General features: G+C 33.1%; 1 protein-coding gene across 1 annotated transcript in view; it reads left to right on the top strand.

Moving 5' to 3' along the window:
* Nucleotides 1-14,173, top strand: part of METTL25 (methyltransferase like 25) — a 99,514-nt gene that overhangs the window by 15,021 nt on the left and 70,320 nt on the right. The window contains exons 2-5 of the mRNA XM_065887783.1: nt 4,069-4,233; nt 4,719-4,825; nt 9,021-9,620; nt 12,142-12,289. Of these exons, the coding sequence (XP_065743855.1) occupies nt 4,069-4,233; nt 4,719-4,825; nt 9,021-9,620; nt 12,142-12,289 (1,020 nt within the window). The remainder of the gene's footprint in view (nt 1-4,068; nt 4,234-4,718; nt 4,826-9,020; nt 9,621-12,141; nt 12,290-14,173) is intronic.

Raw genomic sequence — 14,173 nt, 5'->3', positions numbered from 1 at the left:
ATGTGCATTGAAGGTACAAGGAGCATTTAAGATAATGTAGACTTTTAACTTCAGCACTGGGTGACTGATGACACTATTAAACAGGATAGTAAATAGGAAAAGGGAAAGGTTTGGTGAGCTTGAGAACTTTCAGTTCAGTTTTGGGCTTTTTGAATTGGAGACATCTGTAGGACATGTAAAAGTGAGTCCATAACATTTCTATGTCCTTGTGAAGATTGTTATTAAGAGGGCACTGTTGACTTCTTCTTGAAATTCTGGACCATAGGACATTTTTAAGGTGTGTGATAATAACAGTAGTGACCTTTGCCCTAACCCCTGTAACACAGTTAAACGTCAGAATTTAGCACATAATTGTATTTTATATCACATTCTAAATGTTTTAAATCACTTTTGTCTCACCTTGTGATTGTAAACATTAGGGCTGAGATGAGGTTTTATGCTCTCTAACAGGCTCAGAAGTACTGTTGACGTCCCTGTAGTGGCCTCAGTGAAAACTACTACCCCAGAATCTTAGAATTTGTTTCTCGCAGTGTATCTAGTGATGCTACAGTAGTAAATGTATTGAGGAATTGCTTTCGTTCATCCCTTCATTGATTCCCTACTTACTGAATACCTGGTATATGCAAGGTATTATTGCCTTACAACTGGGCATGAAGCAGTAGGGATACTTTGTTTCTAGAAATAGATAACTACAACAACATCTTATCATAAAAACTTTTAATTTTTTTTTCAGAGACTTATCAGTTGTTTTAAATGTAGAAATTACTCTTTTTACTTCATGAAATCTTAAAATCATTTCTGGTAAAGAGGGAGGTGTTGAGGAGAGTGAGGGAAGTAAAAGAATTAAGAAGATAAATGAGTTTGAAACTGTCTTAAAGGTATTACCATGTATTGATCTCTGCCAGAGGGAATTCTTGTTAGACCTGATTCTGACAGTCAGTCTGCCTAGCGCTTTTTTAACTGCTGTCTTTCCTGATTTCATTTGTTACTCACTGCAGTGGCATGTTGATCGAATGTGGGAATTAAGAACAAGGTCTGCCCACAGCCTTGGTTCACATGCCTTGCTACTTAGTGTTTGTGCGAACCTGGCTAAATTGCAGCCTCTCTAAGTTTTGGTTTCTTCCTCTGTAAGTGGGGATATGAGCACGATGTAACTAGCTTATAAGTTTGTTCCATTAAATGTCAACTGTTTGGCACAGTGCCTGGCCCATAGTATATGTGCAATAAATCTCAGCAATAATAGTGGTGAGATAATTGTGAATCCTAACAGTACTCTGTCTTCCTTAAAGTGCTAGATAATATTCAAGTAAAATACCAGACATTTAGTTTTGAAATTTTTTTTATTTTAAATGTCAATATTATATATTCATTGATTGTTTCTATTTTATTTTTAGCTTTGAAACATTATTATTCATTTCTCGATGTTGAAATTTTCATAATCCAACATGTGTATGTATAACCTTTCTACCTTTCCTTGTATATTGATCTCTGCTGTAAAAAAAAAAAAAAAAAGGATAGGGATATACTGATATCATATTTAATAGAATTAACTTCTCCCTTGCCTCTCTGGTGCCTTTGCTCCCTCATGCCCAAATAACCTATCTTGTAAGAAACTTCTGTGGGTGTACAAAAAATAAGAGTAAATAAAGACAGAGCATGTAATAAAGCAGAACAAGTACTTCCAGTAGAGGGAGATATTGGCAAAACAATCAAACCACAGAATATGCAGGTGCAATGGGTATCAAATTTAAAAATGAAGCTTTCCCTGTGTAAAAAATATAACTAATTAAGAATTTAAGTAATAAGTTGGGTAACACTGTGGTTTTTATTTTGCTAGTTGCCAAACCCAAACTCAGTGTGCAAGTCTCTGGGAATGCACTATGAGTACTACGGATACTATTACCGTCACCACGGAACTTTCCTCACATACTGTTTCAGAGATAGAAGTAAAGACAAGATCATTGACACCTCTCATCTCTCTGAATCTCTAAAAATCGCAAGTAATGGAGGTTATAGGCTGGATCATTTGAAAACAAAGTTACAAAAGCTATATTTTCATAATTCAAAAAGATTTTTTTCACAGAGTTCTAGACTATCTGAATAAACTGGTGTAGCCTTAAGTGACATAAACCAATGGACTGAATCAGAACACTATCCTTTTTATAAAAGGAAACATTGTTAAAAATTTAATATCTTTGCAGTTTAGATCTCCAAATTTCTGAAATTACTAGGAGGCTTATAATTAAAAGCAAATTAACAACATTAATTTGGCTTGGATTGGAATTTTTTCAGATACTTTCAGTAGGATAGTTAAATTGATTTGAAGCTTTACTTTTCCAACAGAAACATCCCATTTCTTTCTGTTGGCAGCATTGTCCAATAACTGACTACTATAATAGCCCCTCTGCACTTTGAAATTTACTACTCTTATTCTATCACATGCTAAGAAATTGCTGCCCTGGAACTTGGGGATGTTGAGACTGCCCTTAAACCTGAGCGGCTCACTTAACAGTTGACTGAGTTTTCCCCTCTGTATCATGCCTAAATATTTTGATGTGGATTTTATTACTTTTTGGCTGCATTAGTAACTTCAGTTTGTAAAATGTCAAAAGAACTTTATATAATACACAATGTATCTTAAATAAACGCACTATAGTGATCTTGTAGTTTAAATTTCTATTTAATAGATTCAGAAATGGAAGTTATACATCTCTGCTGATTTTCTAGTTAATTAATTTGGTAAACATTACTACCATCAACTTAGTAGATATTAGCTTTCAAAAGGTACTGTCTTAAACATGTAGTTTTTAGTTATTTAGCATTCTGCAAGCCTTCTTCAATTTTCTTTTAATTTTTGCCAGGGAGCATCATTGTTTTTTGTGTTTAAGTAGGTTTTTATAATTTCACAGGTAACTTTGGAGTTCTTTGAACTACTAATACATATCAGAATGCCTTTTTTTAAACCTTCATAAATAAATTAATATGCATTAAAAATGGCTATAGGAAAATGAAACTGAACAAATAAAAAGCAAATCTGTACTGATGTGTATCCATTAGAGTAGTTAAGATTATGCTACAGTAATAAGCCTAAAAACTCAGTGACTAAAAACAGTGAAAGTTACTATTCACGTATGCCACATGTTCATTGTAGTTTGACAGCAGTGATGCCTTTGTTGTCGTCACTTGGGGACTCAGGCTGAGGCAGGTTCTATCTCGACAATTGCAGTTCTGGGCAAAGAAAATGTAGTGACTCTTTTGATATTTTTAAAACTTCTGCCTGAAAATGGCATAGTTCACCTTGGTGAGATGTAACCACATCTGAGTTCAACAGGGTGAATGACCCTCACGCAGAGAGGGACACTGGATGTTGCAAACAGTGTGGCAGTTTACTCTTCTAAAGTGAGCATTCAGCGACTATCAGTAGTTTCTGTATGAAGCTTAGACAATGTCTGGTTTGAAACTGACTATGGGAAGAAAGTGAACTGTTTTCACCTAATCATAACCAGATTAGTTTTAGAAGTCATATTGACAGTGCGTTGAACACACACACACGCCCACACAATTCTGCATGGTCCATATGATGCAGGAACTGTTTTACAATAACATTTATACCATTGAGAATATTGCTGTTCTACATGCAGTGTGCACAGGGAGTAACGACATTTGATGGACTGACCTCCTTTAAATTCACAGTTGTACATCAGCCAGGACCATTCATAAATTTAATGAGTGCATTACAGTTTAGCATGGTTTTAAATTTCTTTCTTTCTTTCTTTCTTTTTCTTTGGCTTTTAAAAACACAACAAAAAGGCCAAATTTTAATTTGGAATCTAAGTGTATAATGGTATAGTGTATTAAAGAGAAAACTGGCTGCTACAAATAGCTAATAGTTTAAATAACAAATATAATGGAAGCATTAGTGATATTGCCAAAATTCACACCAAAATGAAAATATTATAGTTTGTTATAAGATCGGTGATTTTTGTTTTTTGTTTTTTAAATCTCCAACAAATTAGCTAGTGATTATTTATTTTGTTGCTAACAGTTCTTTTTATCTTGATTTTTTAGATATTACTGATTTTCCGAAAATATTTTGTGAAACTTCCCAGAAGCTGGTGAGTGTGGAAGCCTTCGCTCTGGCTGCTAAATATTATTCTGTACAAAACTTGGGAATATGTACTCCTTTTGAACAGTTGCTTGTAGCCCTTCGTGGAAATCAAAAACAGAGAACTGGTAGGTGTGTTTGTGTGTGTGTATGTATGTTTTTTAGGCATTTAGAAGCAATATATTGTTCATATATGTATATATTTCCAACATTTTCTTAATTTATTGTTAGACCTTATATCATGAGCCCTGATAGACTGATTTGTTCTAAATGAGTAGGTTTTCTTATGCACCATATTAAACAGAAAACTTAGGTATAGATCTCCACATTTTTTTCCTACATCATAGTCTAGTCATCAGTCTTTTCTTTTGTAGTTAATTGTTTTATATTTCAAGGAACATTTTTAAGAATGTTATATGAGTCTTTTCATTTTATTAACTCAAATTTGATTCATAGCAGCTAAACTAATAGAGATCCATCTTATAGACACCGCAATAGGATCTCTGTATTATTTTCATATTTAATTATAGAAAACATGAGCATCAACTGATGATTCTTATTAAGTTTTGTTTCTTTAGTAGCAGTACTTTAATTTTGTTTTATTTTTGTTCAGATGAAAATGTGAAGCCAGATGAGTTTATGAATTTGAAAAAATCTCATGAAGTTCAGGCAATGTCAGAGCTCATCAGCAGTGTTGCTGATTACTGTGGAATAAAGCAGGTAAGAGTATTTCCCTATATATTCATGTGTTTAAATTATTGCCATTTTGGGGGGTATCATTCAAATTTCCTTTTCTACTATCACTCTTCGCCATAGTCTTTGTAAACATTCAAGCTGGTCCTTTTCAGAAATTAGCTCATATGTAAGCATGAGCTTCCAGAGTTGAGGCAAAAAGCTTAGTAACAAAGGAGGTTAGGAGCAGGAGATAAGTTTAGGGAAGTGATGAGAGATTTTACTTAGAGGCGTGGTATGATCAGTCTTTGTTTGGCTCTCTTGAAAATAGACTCAAGGAGGGAAGGTGAGAGCAGGGAGATCATTGAGGAGGCCGTTGCAATAACCTAGACTTAGGGTGCAATTGGTATGAAATACCCTTGGTAACACTAGGGATTTTTTCACAATTCAGGTGGAGGGTATGAGAGAAAGAAAGGAGTCTTGTTCTCCACCTGGGTATGGAGATACTATTAACTATGATGGAGAAGACTATGGGAGGGGTAGGTTTTACAGAGACTATCAAGAACTTAGTTTTGAACGTGTTATATTTGAGATGCTTATAAGACATTCAAGTGGAAATGTTTAGGTACACTGTTGGATATGAGTATGAAGTTCATGGTAGAATTCCATACTGGAGTTATAAATTTGAAAGTCATTAGCTTATAACAGTAGTTAGATCTCCAGGTCAGTCAACAAAATATAACTCTCCTATCTGAAGTATAGTACCATACTAATACTAATATTAAGAAATGTAATCACTATGTGTAGCAATATTTCTGTGAGAAAGTCTTCTAAGCAGAATTAAGAAACAAGGAAGATACCTCCCACCAGGTATTACACTGGAGACTCCTCTATCTTCAAACTTATAAGATGATCCAGGAAGGAAAAGACCGTTGTGAATAAGGGGTAAGAGATCAGGATTGTGGAGGTTTTGCTACTCAGATAATAGAGTTTGAAGGCAAAAATATGTATGATTTATGTAACCTTTAATTGCAGAGTTTGCCATTCTCTTGCTAACACTGTATATATTACTGAAAGGCCAATTTGGAGAGGGGTAAAAATCAATTTGGGTCAGTAAGATATAAGTGAGCTGATAGATTTTTCTAGGAAATTTTGCCTATTACTGAAAAGGGTTTCAGATATTATATTGTGAAGACATGATTCTTAGATTTTCCCCAGCCATCTTGCAACCAGAGGAATTACAAATACATTGGCCCAAAGGCCATATGTGGTTGAGCCTCTGGTTGGTTCGACTACTCTACTGCCAGATTTCTTAAGTGAGGTGAGTTTTTCTCAGTGATGGAAATTTGATATTCTGTTACTTGCAGCCAAAATTTTCCTCATTCACAAGTGGAATCATTATATGCAGATCTGGGAACAAACTCAGTTACCTCTTGGTAAGAAAACATCTGTATTGGGGGGAACAAATGTCCTGGTGCTTACAAGCAACCCATTGGTTGCTAGCATTAAGCTGCCATTGGCATCAGTGAATGTGTTTTTGTAGAAGGAAGGGAATGGAGAGCTTTGCTTTCTCTAGAGATTCAGATATGGGGAAATTGATTAATAGAATTTCTACTCTATAGCCCTTGTATTCATGAGTATGGTATCTTCAGTTAGATTGTAGTTCCTTAGGATCAAGATATATAATGCTTCTGTATTTCCCATAATACCTAGCCTAGAGATTAACATTAAAAAGGGGGCATAGGGAATTATTTGTAAGCTAGACACTTATTTCGTGGACATCATTTATTGGAGTTTTACCTATGAATTGCAATTTTGCTTGAACTGAAATTTTTGAGGATTTCATTGATGATATGCATTATTTCAAATATAGGAAATTTTCCTTGAGTGGCTCATATTTATGTCAGGATTTAATTGATTTTAGGAATTAAAGATTAGATATAATGAGATTAGATAATGATTTCCTATGATAATATTTCTGTAATTGTCCATTTATTTCTTACGAAATGACATGAGAATACAGTAAACAATCTTGGTAATTTTATGTCTTTTATCATTTTTAGTTTTATTGAGGTATAATTTATATATTCACCAATTCTAGGTGTACACTTGGATGCATTTGATAATTGTATGCAGTTGTTTAGCCACTGTAATAAAAAATATTTCTGTCACCATAAAACGTTTCCTCATACCCTTTTGCAAGATATTTCCTCCTACATTCTCAAGGAATTACTGCTATGCTTGTAGTTTTGACTTTTCTAGAACATCATATAAATGGAATCAAATACTATGTAGATGTTTGTGTTTGACTATTCTTTAGCACATAGTTTTTAGAGTCATCAATATTTTTATGTGCATTGACTCTTTGTTCCTCATTTTTGGGTGTAGTATGTTACAGTATAGATATACCACAATTTGTTTTTCAATTCATTGGTTGATGGATATTTGAGTGGTTACCAATTTTTTTGGCCGCTATGAATTTATTCACATACAAGACTTTGTGGACATGTTTGCATTTCTCTTGGGTAAATAGCCCAGAGTGGGATTTGTAGGTTGTATAGTAAAAGTGTATGCTTTAACTGTATGGTAAACTGCTGATGTTTTCCAAAGTGACTGTACCATTTTACATTTGTGTGTATCTCATTATGATTTTAGTTTGCAATTCCCAAAAGAGTAGTGATATTGGGCATCTTTTTATAGTGGTCATTTGTATATCTTCTGTGAAGTGTGTGTTCAAATGTTCTGCCCATTTTTTAATTGGTGGCTTGTCTTATTATTGAGTTGTTAGAGTTCTTTATATATTCTGGATACAAACCCTTAGTCAGATATATGTTTTGCAAATATTTCTTACCGTTTTTAACTATGTATTTTGAATGGCAAAGGTTTTAATTTTAATGAAGTCCATTTTTCAATTATTTCTTTGTAGTTTATGCTTTTTATGTCCTACATAAGAAATCTTTTTCCCTCCCAATGTCACAAAGATATGCAGGAATTAAAGATATGCCTGCTTGGCATATGACATGCAAAAATCTTTTTTTTCCCATACAGACATCCAGTTATACCCACACTGTTTGTTGAAAAGACTGTCTTTTCCTTTGAATTACTTTAGTTGTTTTGTCAGAAACCAGTTGACCGTACAACTGTGGGTCTATTTCTGGACTCTGTTTATTCCATGGATTTATATATCTATTTTTATACCAGCACTACACTGTTTTGATTACTGTAGTTTTGGGGGGTTTTTTTGTTTTTTTTGCGGTACGCGGGCCTCTCACTGTTGTGGCCTCTCCTGTTGCAGAGCACAGGCTCCGGACGCACAGGCTCAGCAGCCATGGCTCACAGGCCCAGCCGCTCTGCCGCATGTGGGATCTTTCCGGGACCAGGGCATGAACCCGTGTCCCCTGCATCAGCAGGTGGACTCTCAACCACTGTGCCTCCAGGGAAGCCCTGATTACTGTAGTTTTATATTGATTCCTGAATCAGTGTAAATCCTCAAATTTTTTCTTTTCAAAATCGTTTTGGTTATTCCAGGTACTTTGCCTTCTCATATAAATTGTAATATCTGCTTATGAATTTCTTTTAAAAACCCTGCTTGGATTTTGATTAGGATTGCATTGAATCTATATGTCAGTGTGGCAGAATTGCCATCTTAATATTGAGTCTAACTATTTCATGAACATGGTATATCTTTATTTAGCTCTTTTAAATTTTTCCTATGCAATGTTTTGTAGTTTTCAGTTATAGGTCTTGCATAAGCTTTGTTAAATTTATTCCTAGATTTCTATTTGTATGCTATTTTAATTCAGTTGGTTTTAAATTTTATTTTCTAATTGTTCTTTACTACTGTAATGCATATGTTCTGATGGTTCATTATTCATTTCTAATGAGCTTGTATCTTGACACATTGCTAACTTGACTTACTAGTTCTTTTAACTTTTGTATGCATTCCTTAGAATTTTCTACAGATACAATCATGTCATCTATGAAGGAAGACAATTTTACTTTCAATATTTATGTCTTTTACATCTTTTCCTTGACTTATTATTATACTGTTTAGAACTTCTCTTAAAATGTTGAATAAAAATTATGAGAGTTGTTGGTTTTTAATAGTAATCAAAAATTAAAATTAAAAAAAGCATAACAGGTTATATAAATTATACATTCCTTTACTTTTTAAAAAAATATCACGAATGCATTCTGTTACCATCTGACTAAAATCCTTTTAATTAATTCTGGTTTTCTTTAGATAATTGACCTGGGTTCTGGAAAAGGCTACCTAAGCTCCTTTTTGTCCTTGAAGTATGGCTTAAAAGTTTATGGAATTGATTCCTCAAATACCAATACTCATGGAGCTGAGGAGAGAAACAGGAAACTGAAGAAATATTGGAAAGTCTATCGTAGGCGGTCAAAATTAGATGTCAATAGACTGGCATTACAAATGACAAAAGAAAGGAAAGTGCAAGATGAAATTAAATTTAAAGCTGATATTGAGGGAGTATGTAACAGCAGTACTGCAAATCAAGAAAAGATGTCGACCTCGGACTTTCTGCAAGATTTTTCAGGCTCTGTAATTTCTAACATCAGAAAACAAATGGAAAACCTACATGTTTATTCACATCGAGAAGAAAATTTGTGTTTTGAAAATGCCTTTTCTCTTAGGGACCTTTTGCCTATTAATGCCATAGAACCTACTTCTTCATCCCATATACCCAAGAGAAAAATGTCTGAAGCAAATAAAGAGAGAAGAAAAATGACATCAAAGTCAAATGAATCCAATATATATTCACCTTTAACATCTTTTATCACTGCTGATTCAGAACTACATGATATTATTAAAGATGTGGAGGTAATTTTATTTTTTTAATTCCTTAATTTCATTTATATATAAAGGCTCTAAGACATAGAATTAAGTTTTAATGGTAGATTACTTAACCTGCGTATCTTATTTGATTACATTAATATAAAGGACCAAGAAAATAAAATTATATTCAGGCTTTCATGATTTCCACAGCTGTCAAAATCTGACAATCTGACAATTATGATTTTCCAGAAGGGAGTACCCTCCACTCATTTGTAAGCCTAAATTAAACAGAAGTACTAATACAAAAAGCTAGTCAGCTAAGTTCTCGTTATGCAATTTATGAGTTGTTAAAATTCCAATCCAAGAAAGCTCTTACATTTTATTTAAATTTGAAGTAAAGATGTACCTAGGGCAGTATTATGTTCAATGTTAGCCTTGTTAACCAAATTTGCAATTTTCTTGAGCAAGACCAACTTCTGTGTATTCTTAAAAAATTTGAACTTTTTCTAAAGTACAAGTATGTCAAGTTATGCAGAGACAATATATCTTAAAGGCAACATTGTATGTGAAAACAATATCATAGAGGAGTTTTTAGAAATCATTTGGCCTAACTCATTGTTTTAAAAAAAGCAGAGTAGCCTTTGAAGTTATAATATTCTACTCTTATTAATTTTTTTGAGAATTCTTCCCTAAAGAAAGAATAAACAAAAGATACCAGAATTCTTTATAAATTTAAATCCTTGTTTGGTAGCTAACCAGTGTTTTGTTACTTTGTCATTTTAGAATGGGGAATTTTTCTTTTTCCCAGATATTTTAGTATTTCACTAATTATGGGAAACCGGTTAATCCTCATTAATTGTTTTTCCTATATATGAAATCAGTAATTAAGTTATAACGTAACCTTCTGTTAGGGTTAAACAGCCCCAATTACTTTAACCTGACTTAAAAATGTATACATTTTTAGTGCTTATTATCATATATTTATGTTTTTAAAAGTCTTCTGGAAAATATATGATCAAAACTATATGCAGACTTTTATAAGAATTTGACTTATAAAAGATATGCTGGAAGATTATTTCTTGGGTCCTTAGTTAAGTAGCAATTTAATAACCAGAATTAACCAATACCTCCCATCTCCTCCCCTCCCCACCCTACAACACATACATACAATACTTAAATATTTTACTGTTAGGATAATATGCTGATTGCATATTTTTGTTTGCCACCTGCTGGTATTTTTAGCTAACCTTGTGTAATGAATGCACTGAAAAATGAGATTAAATATTTTGGTGTTATCTTTAGGGAGATAAAAGAGAGAGATTTATGTCTCTGTTATCTACCCTTAATTAGCAATAAGCCCTTTCTCTCTGAATTCCTTTTTTGTTTATAACATTATAATGTCTAAATAAAACCTACCCAAACTATGTAGTCATTGAGAAAAGCAAAATAGTTGCACAATACTCCAGAAATTGTGCTTTGAAGAGAATGTTGGTTGAAGCAACAGAATGTTCTGTCAGGTTGAAGCAACTTACAGGTACAGTTATTTTCTTTAGAAAGGTAACACTTCAGCCCTGTCTATGTCTACATTATATGGGCTAAAATCACATTTTTGGTAAAATAAGTGAAAAAATTGTATTTGTTCTGAAGATAGTTATAAAAATATACTTGATTACAACTTAATGTCTATTATTTTGAATTTATAACATGATGATGATGATGTAAGAATAGAAGACGTTTACTGAATTTTATTGGATGCCAGAGATTGTACTAACTCATTTACCAGTATTAACTTATTAAAGTCTTGGAATAACCCATTGAGGTGAGATACTATTATTAGCCTCATATTACAGAAGAGGAAACTAAGGAACTGAAGAGTTAAAACAAACAAACGGTATATTGATCAAGATTCTGTGAGTCCATGCCTATGCACCCATTCTGTATGTGTATACATCTAAATTACACTTTGGGTAATTAGGAGAACATTTCATAGAATTTTTACATAAAATTCATGTTATAAAATTTAGAACAAAAACTTTATATTGAATTTAATCTTGTCATATTTGATGCAGTGAATGAACTAAGTAAACTTTTGGTGTTGGAGTAAAAATGCCGACTTAGCAACACTTAATTTTTTTTTTATGACAATGTTTTATAAGTTTCGATGGGTATGGGTGAAGAAGTGAATTTTTAAAATTGACTAGTAAGGTATTAATGTATCTCAAATCATAAGTTTGTCCTAGTAATGCAGGCTACGTTGTATTGATCCAGCGTTAATTTGAGTAGTCATTAAGCAAATATTAGTTGTAAAAGAAACCAGAGAAAATTCAAATGAGTAAGTAACCAAAAACACTAGAAAATCAACTGAAAGTTATGTCAGTTTTGGTAAAAGATCGGTCATTTTGCCTTTAAAGGCAATAGTTATTTGTTATGAAAATAAAAGACATACAATACTTTCTAGGTAAAACTTCATCATTTTAAAAAGATCTACATCTTCTAATAAACATTTAAATGTTTTTTAACCCTCCTTTTAATTTCCAAAATTTATTTTTTCTTCTCATTTTTTAAGGATTGTTTGATGGTAGGTCTGCATACTTGTGGTGATCTTGCTCCAAATACTCTGCGAATATTTACTTCCAAGTCTGAAATCAAGGGAGTTTGCAGTGTGGGTTGTTGCTACCACCTCTTATCTGAAGAGTTTGAAAACCCACATAAAGGTACAAGTTCTTCATATCCCATAATTTTATTTATTTGAGCATAATGGCTGCTTTGTATCTCTCCTTTTTTTGTTGTTGACATTATTGTCACTTTGAGTTAACATTTGAGATAATATCTGATATTCTTGCAATATTAGAAATGTTACATCAAATGAAATTTGATGAACTATCACTTGCGTTGTATTTTATTATAGATTTTTTAGTCATAGTATGGTCTTAATGAATGCCGAAAACTGCAAATATGTGAAATTTTTGTGTGGTGTATTTTTAGAGAACTTCGGTTTAAAATTATTTGTAAGATATACATTTACTAAGGTAGTAAAGCTAAGTTATTTTGTCATAAATATAGAATGGACAAGGTTTGTTTTCATTTCTAAAGCCTCAATTTTGTAACGAATATTGATATTTGTCCCCTCAAAAAGTTTCTTACTGTAGTTTGAAGGGTCAAAATACTATGATTTTAAAAAGCTAGAAAACTGTGCAATCATATGAAAACTGTGCTCCCTGGGCTGAGAAGGTGCCTGAGGAGCAAAGTACAGAGTACATTGACAGGACTGAAAGCACCTACAACCCTCCATCCAGAGCAGCTTCTGAAATTCCTCTCTTTGATCCATTTTATATGTTATATCTCTTATTAGACACATGGCTTCAAAACCACAGGTTCAGGTTAGATGGTTATCTATTAATATTAGCAGTTTTCTTTTCTTTTAGTTTAGTGAAGTGTTTATCAACATCCAGTGTCCCTTGCTAAGAATTTTTAGGTCAGGAAGTTGTGTGAATATAGATGGTATTGCTTGCTCTTTTTCTCAATTTTAAAACCCAGATGACTGTAAAAATTTGATTATTTGTCATTTAGTCATTTCCAACAGGTAAAAACGATGATTGTATGATTCTACTGAAAATTGCCTGGGTGAAACAGGTCATCCTTAAAACTGGCAAAGGTTTTTGGGGAAAAGAGTTAATTGAATTTGAATTTTTTATGTCAGGGTTCTAAAAAGTATCTTTTAGGAAAAGTACACAGAAGTAAAATTGTCCATACATAGAGATACACAGAGTGAGAGAAAGAAAGCAAATTGGCAAAACGTTAACAATAGTTTAATTTAAATGAAGAATATATGTTTGTCATGCCATTATTTCCAACTCTTCTCTGAGTAAAAAAATTTTCAAGATAAAAATTGGGGAGAAAAGTGAACCTAAAAAATTATTTATTCTAAAGTATATACCCAAATATTTACATTAGTTTTTAGCCCTTTTTGTGCATCTTTCCTAAAAGAAATGAAAAAAAAATACTTGAATACAATCACAGTTTTACAGCTTTTAAAATATTAAATGCAAAGTGTTTTCCTGGATCAGCAAGCATAAAATTTTGGGTAGGGAAGTTTTTGTTCTTAGTTCAAGAGCTTCCTGTTCTATAGGTACAATGAAATGGGTTTTTTAAATAATTGGCTTAGTTCAGGGTAGGTGTAGCCACTTGGTGTGTCTTTCAATTCAGAGATACTGTCTTACAGTGTAAGATCTTTAATTTCAGTTGCCCGCTTCCTTCTTTCACTTTATCATCATGCCCCCCCCAAATGCCTTCCCCTTCCAAAGGGCCTCCCTCTCCTCTTTAGGTGATACATCTTAAGTCTGCCATCTCTGGTCGGGCTGGACCCTTGCAGCCATTGCTCAGTATCGTCAGGTCTCAGACCTAATCTCTGTACTTTACACCATGAGTGGGATCCTCTCTTTTGGCAGCGCGCTCTGTTCTCTGTCACGCACATTTTTCTACATCTGACTCTCCTTCTGGAGTGATCTCCAGAGCTGGTTCTGCTGGCTTGAGATGTTTATTTCTTCACTTACATTTAAATCAAAATGCGTAGTGTACATGTGGCTTATGAGTAATTT

This window comes from Phocoena phocoena, chromosome 11 (genome assembly GCF_963924675.1).
Source record: "Phocoena phocoena chromosome 11, mPhoPho1.1, whole genome shotgun sequence".
NCBI lineage: Eukaryota > Metazoa > Chordata > Mammalia > Artiodactyla > Phocoenidae > Phocoena > Phocoena phocoena.
Note: the sequence above shows the minus strand (reverse complement) of the source record. Positions and strands in the feature narration are given on the sequence as shown.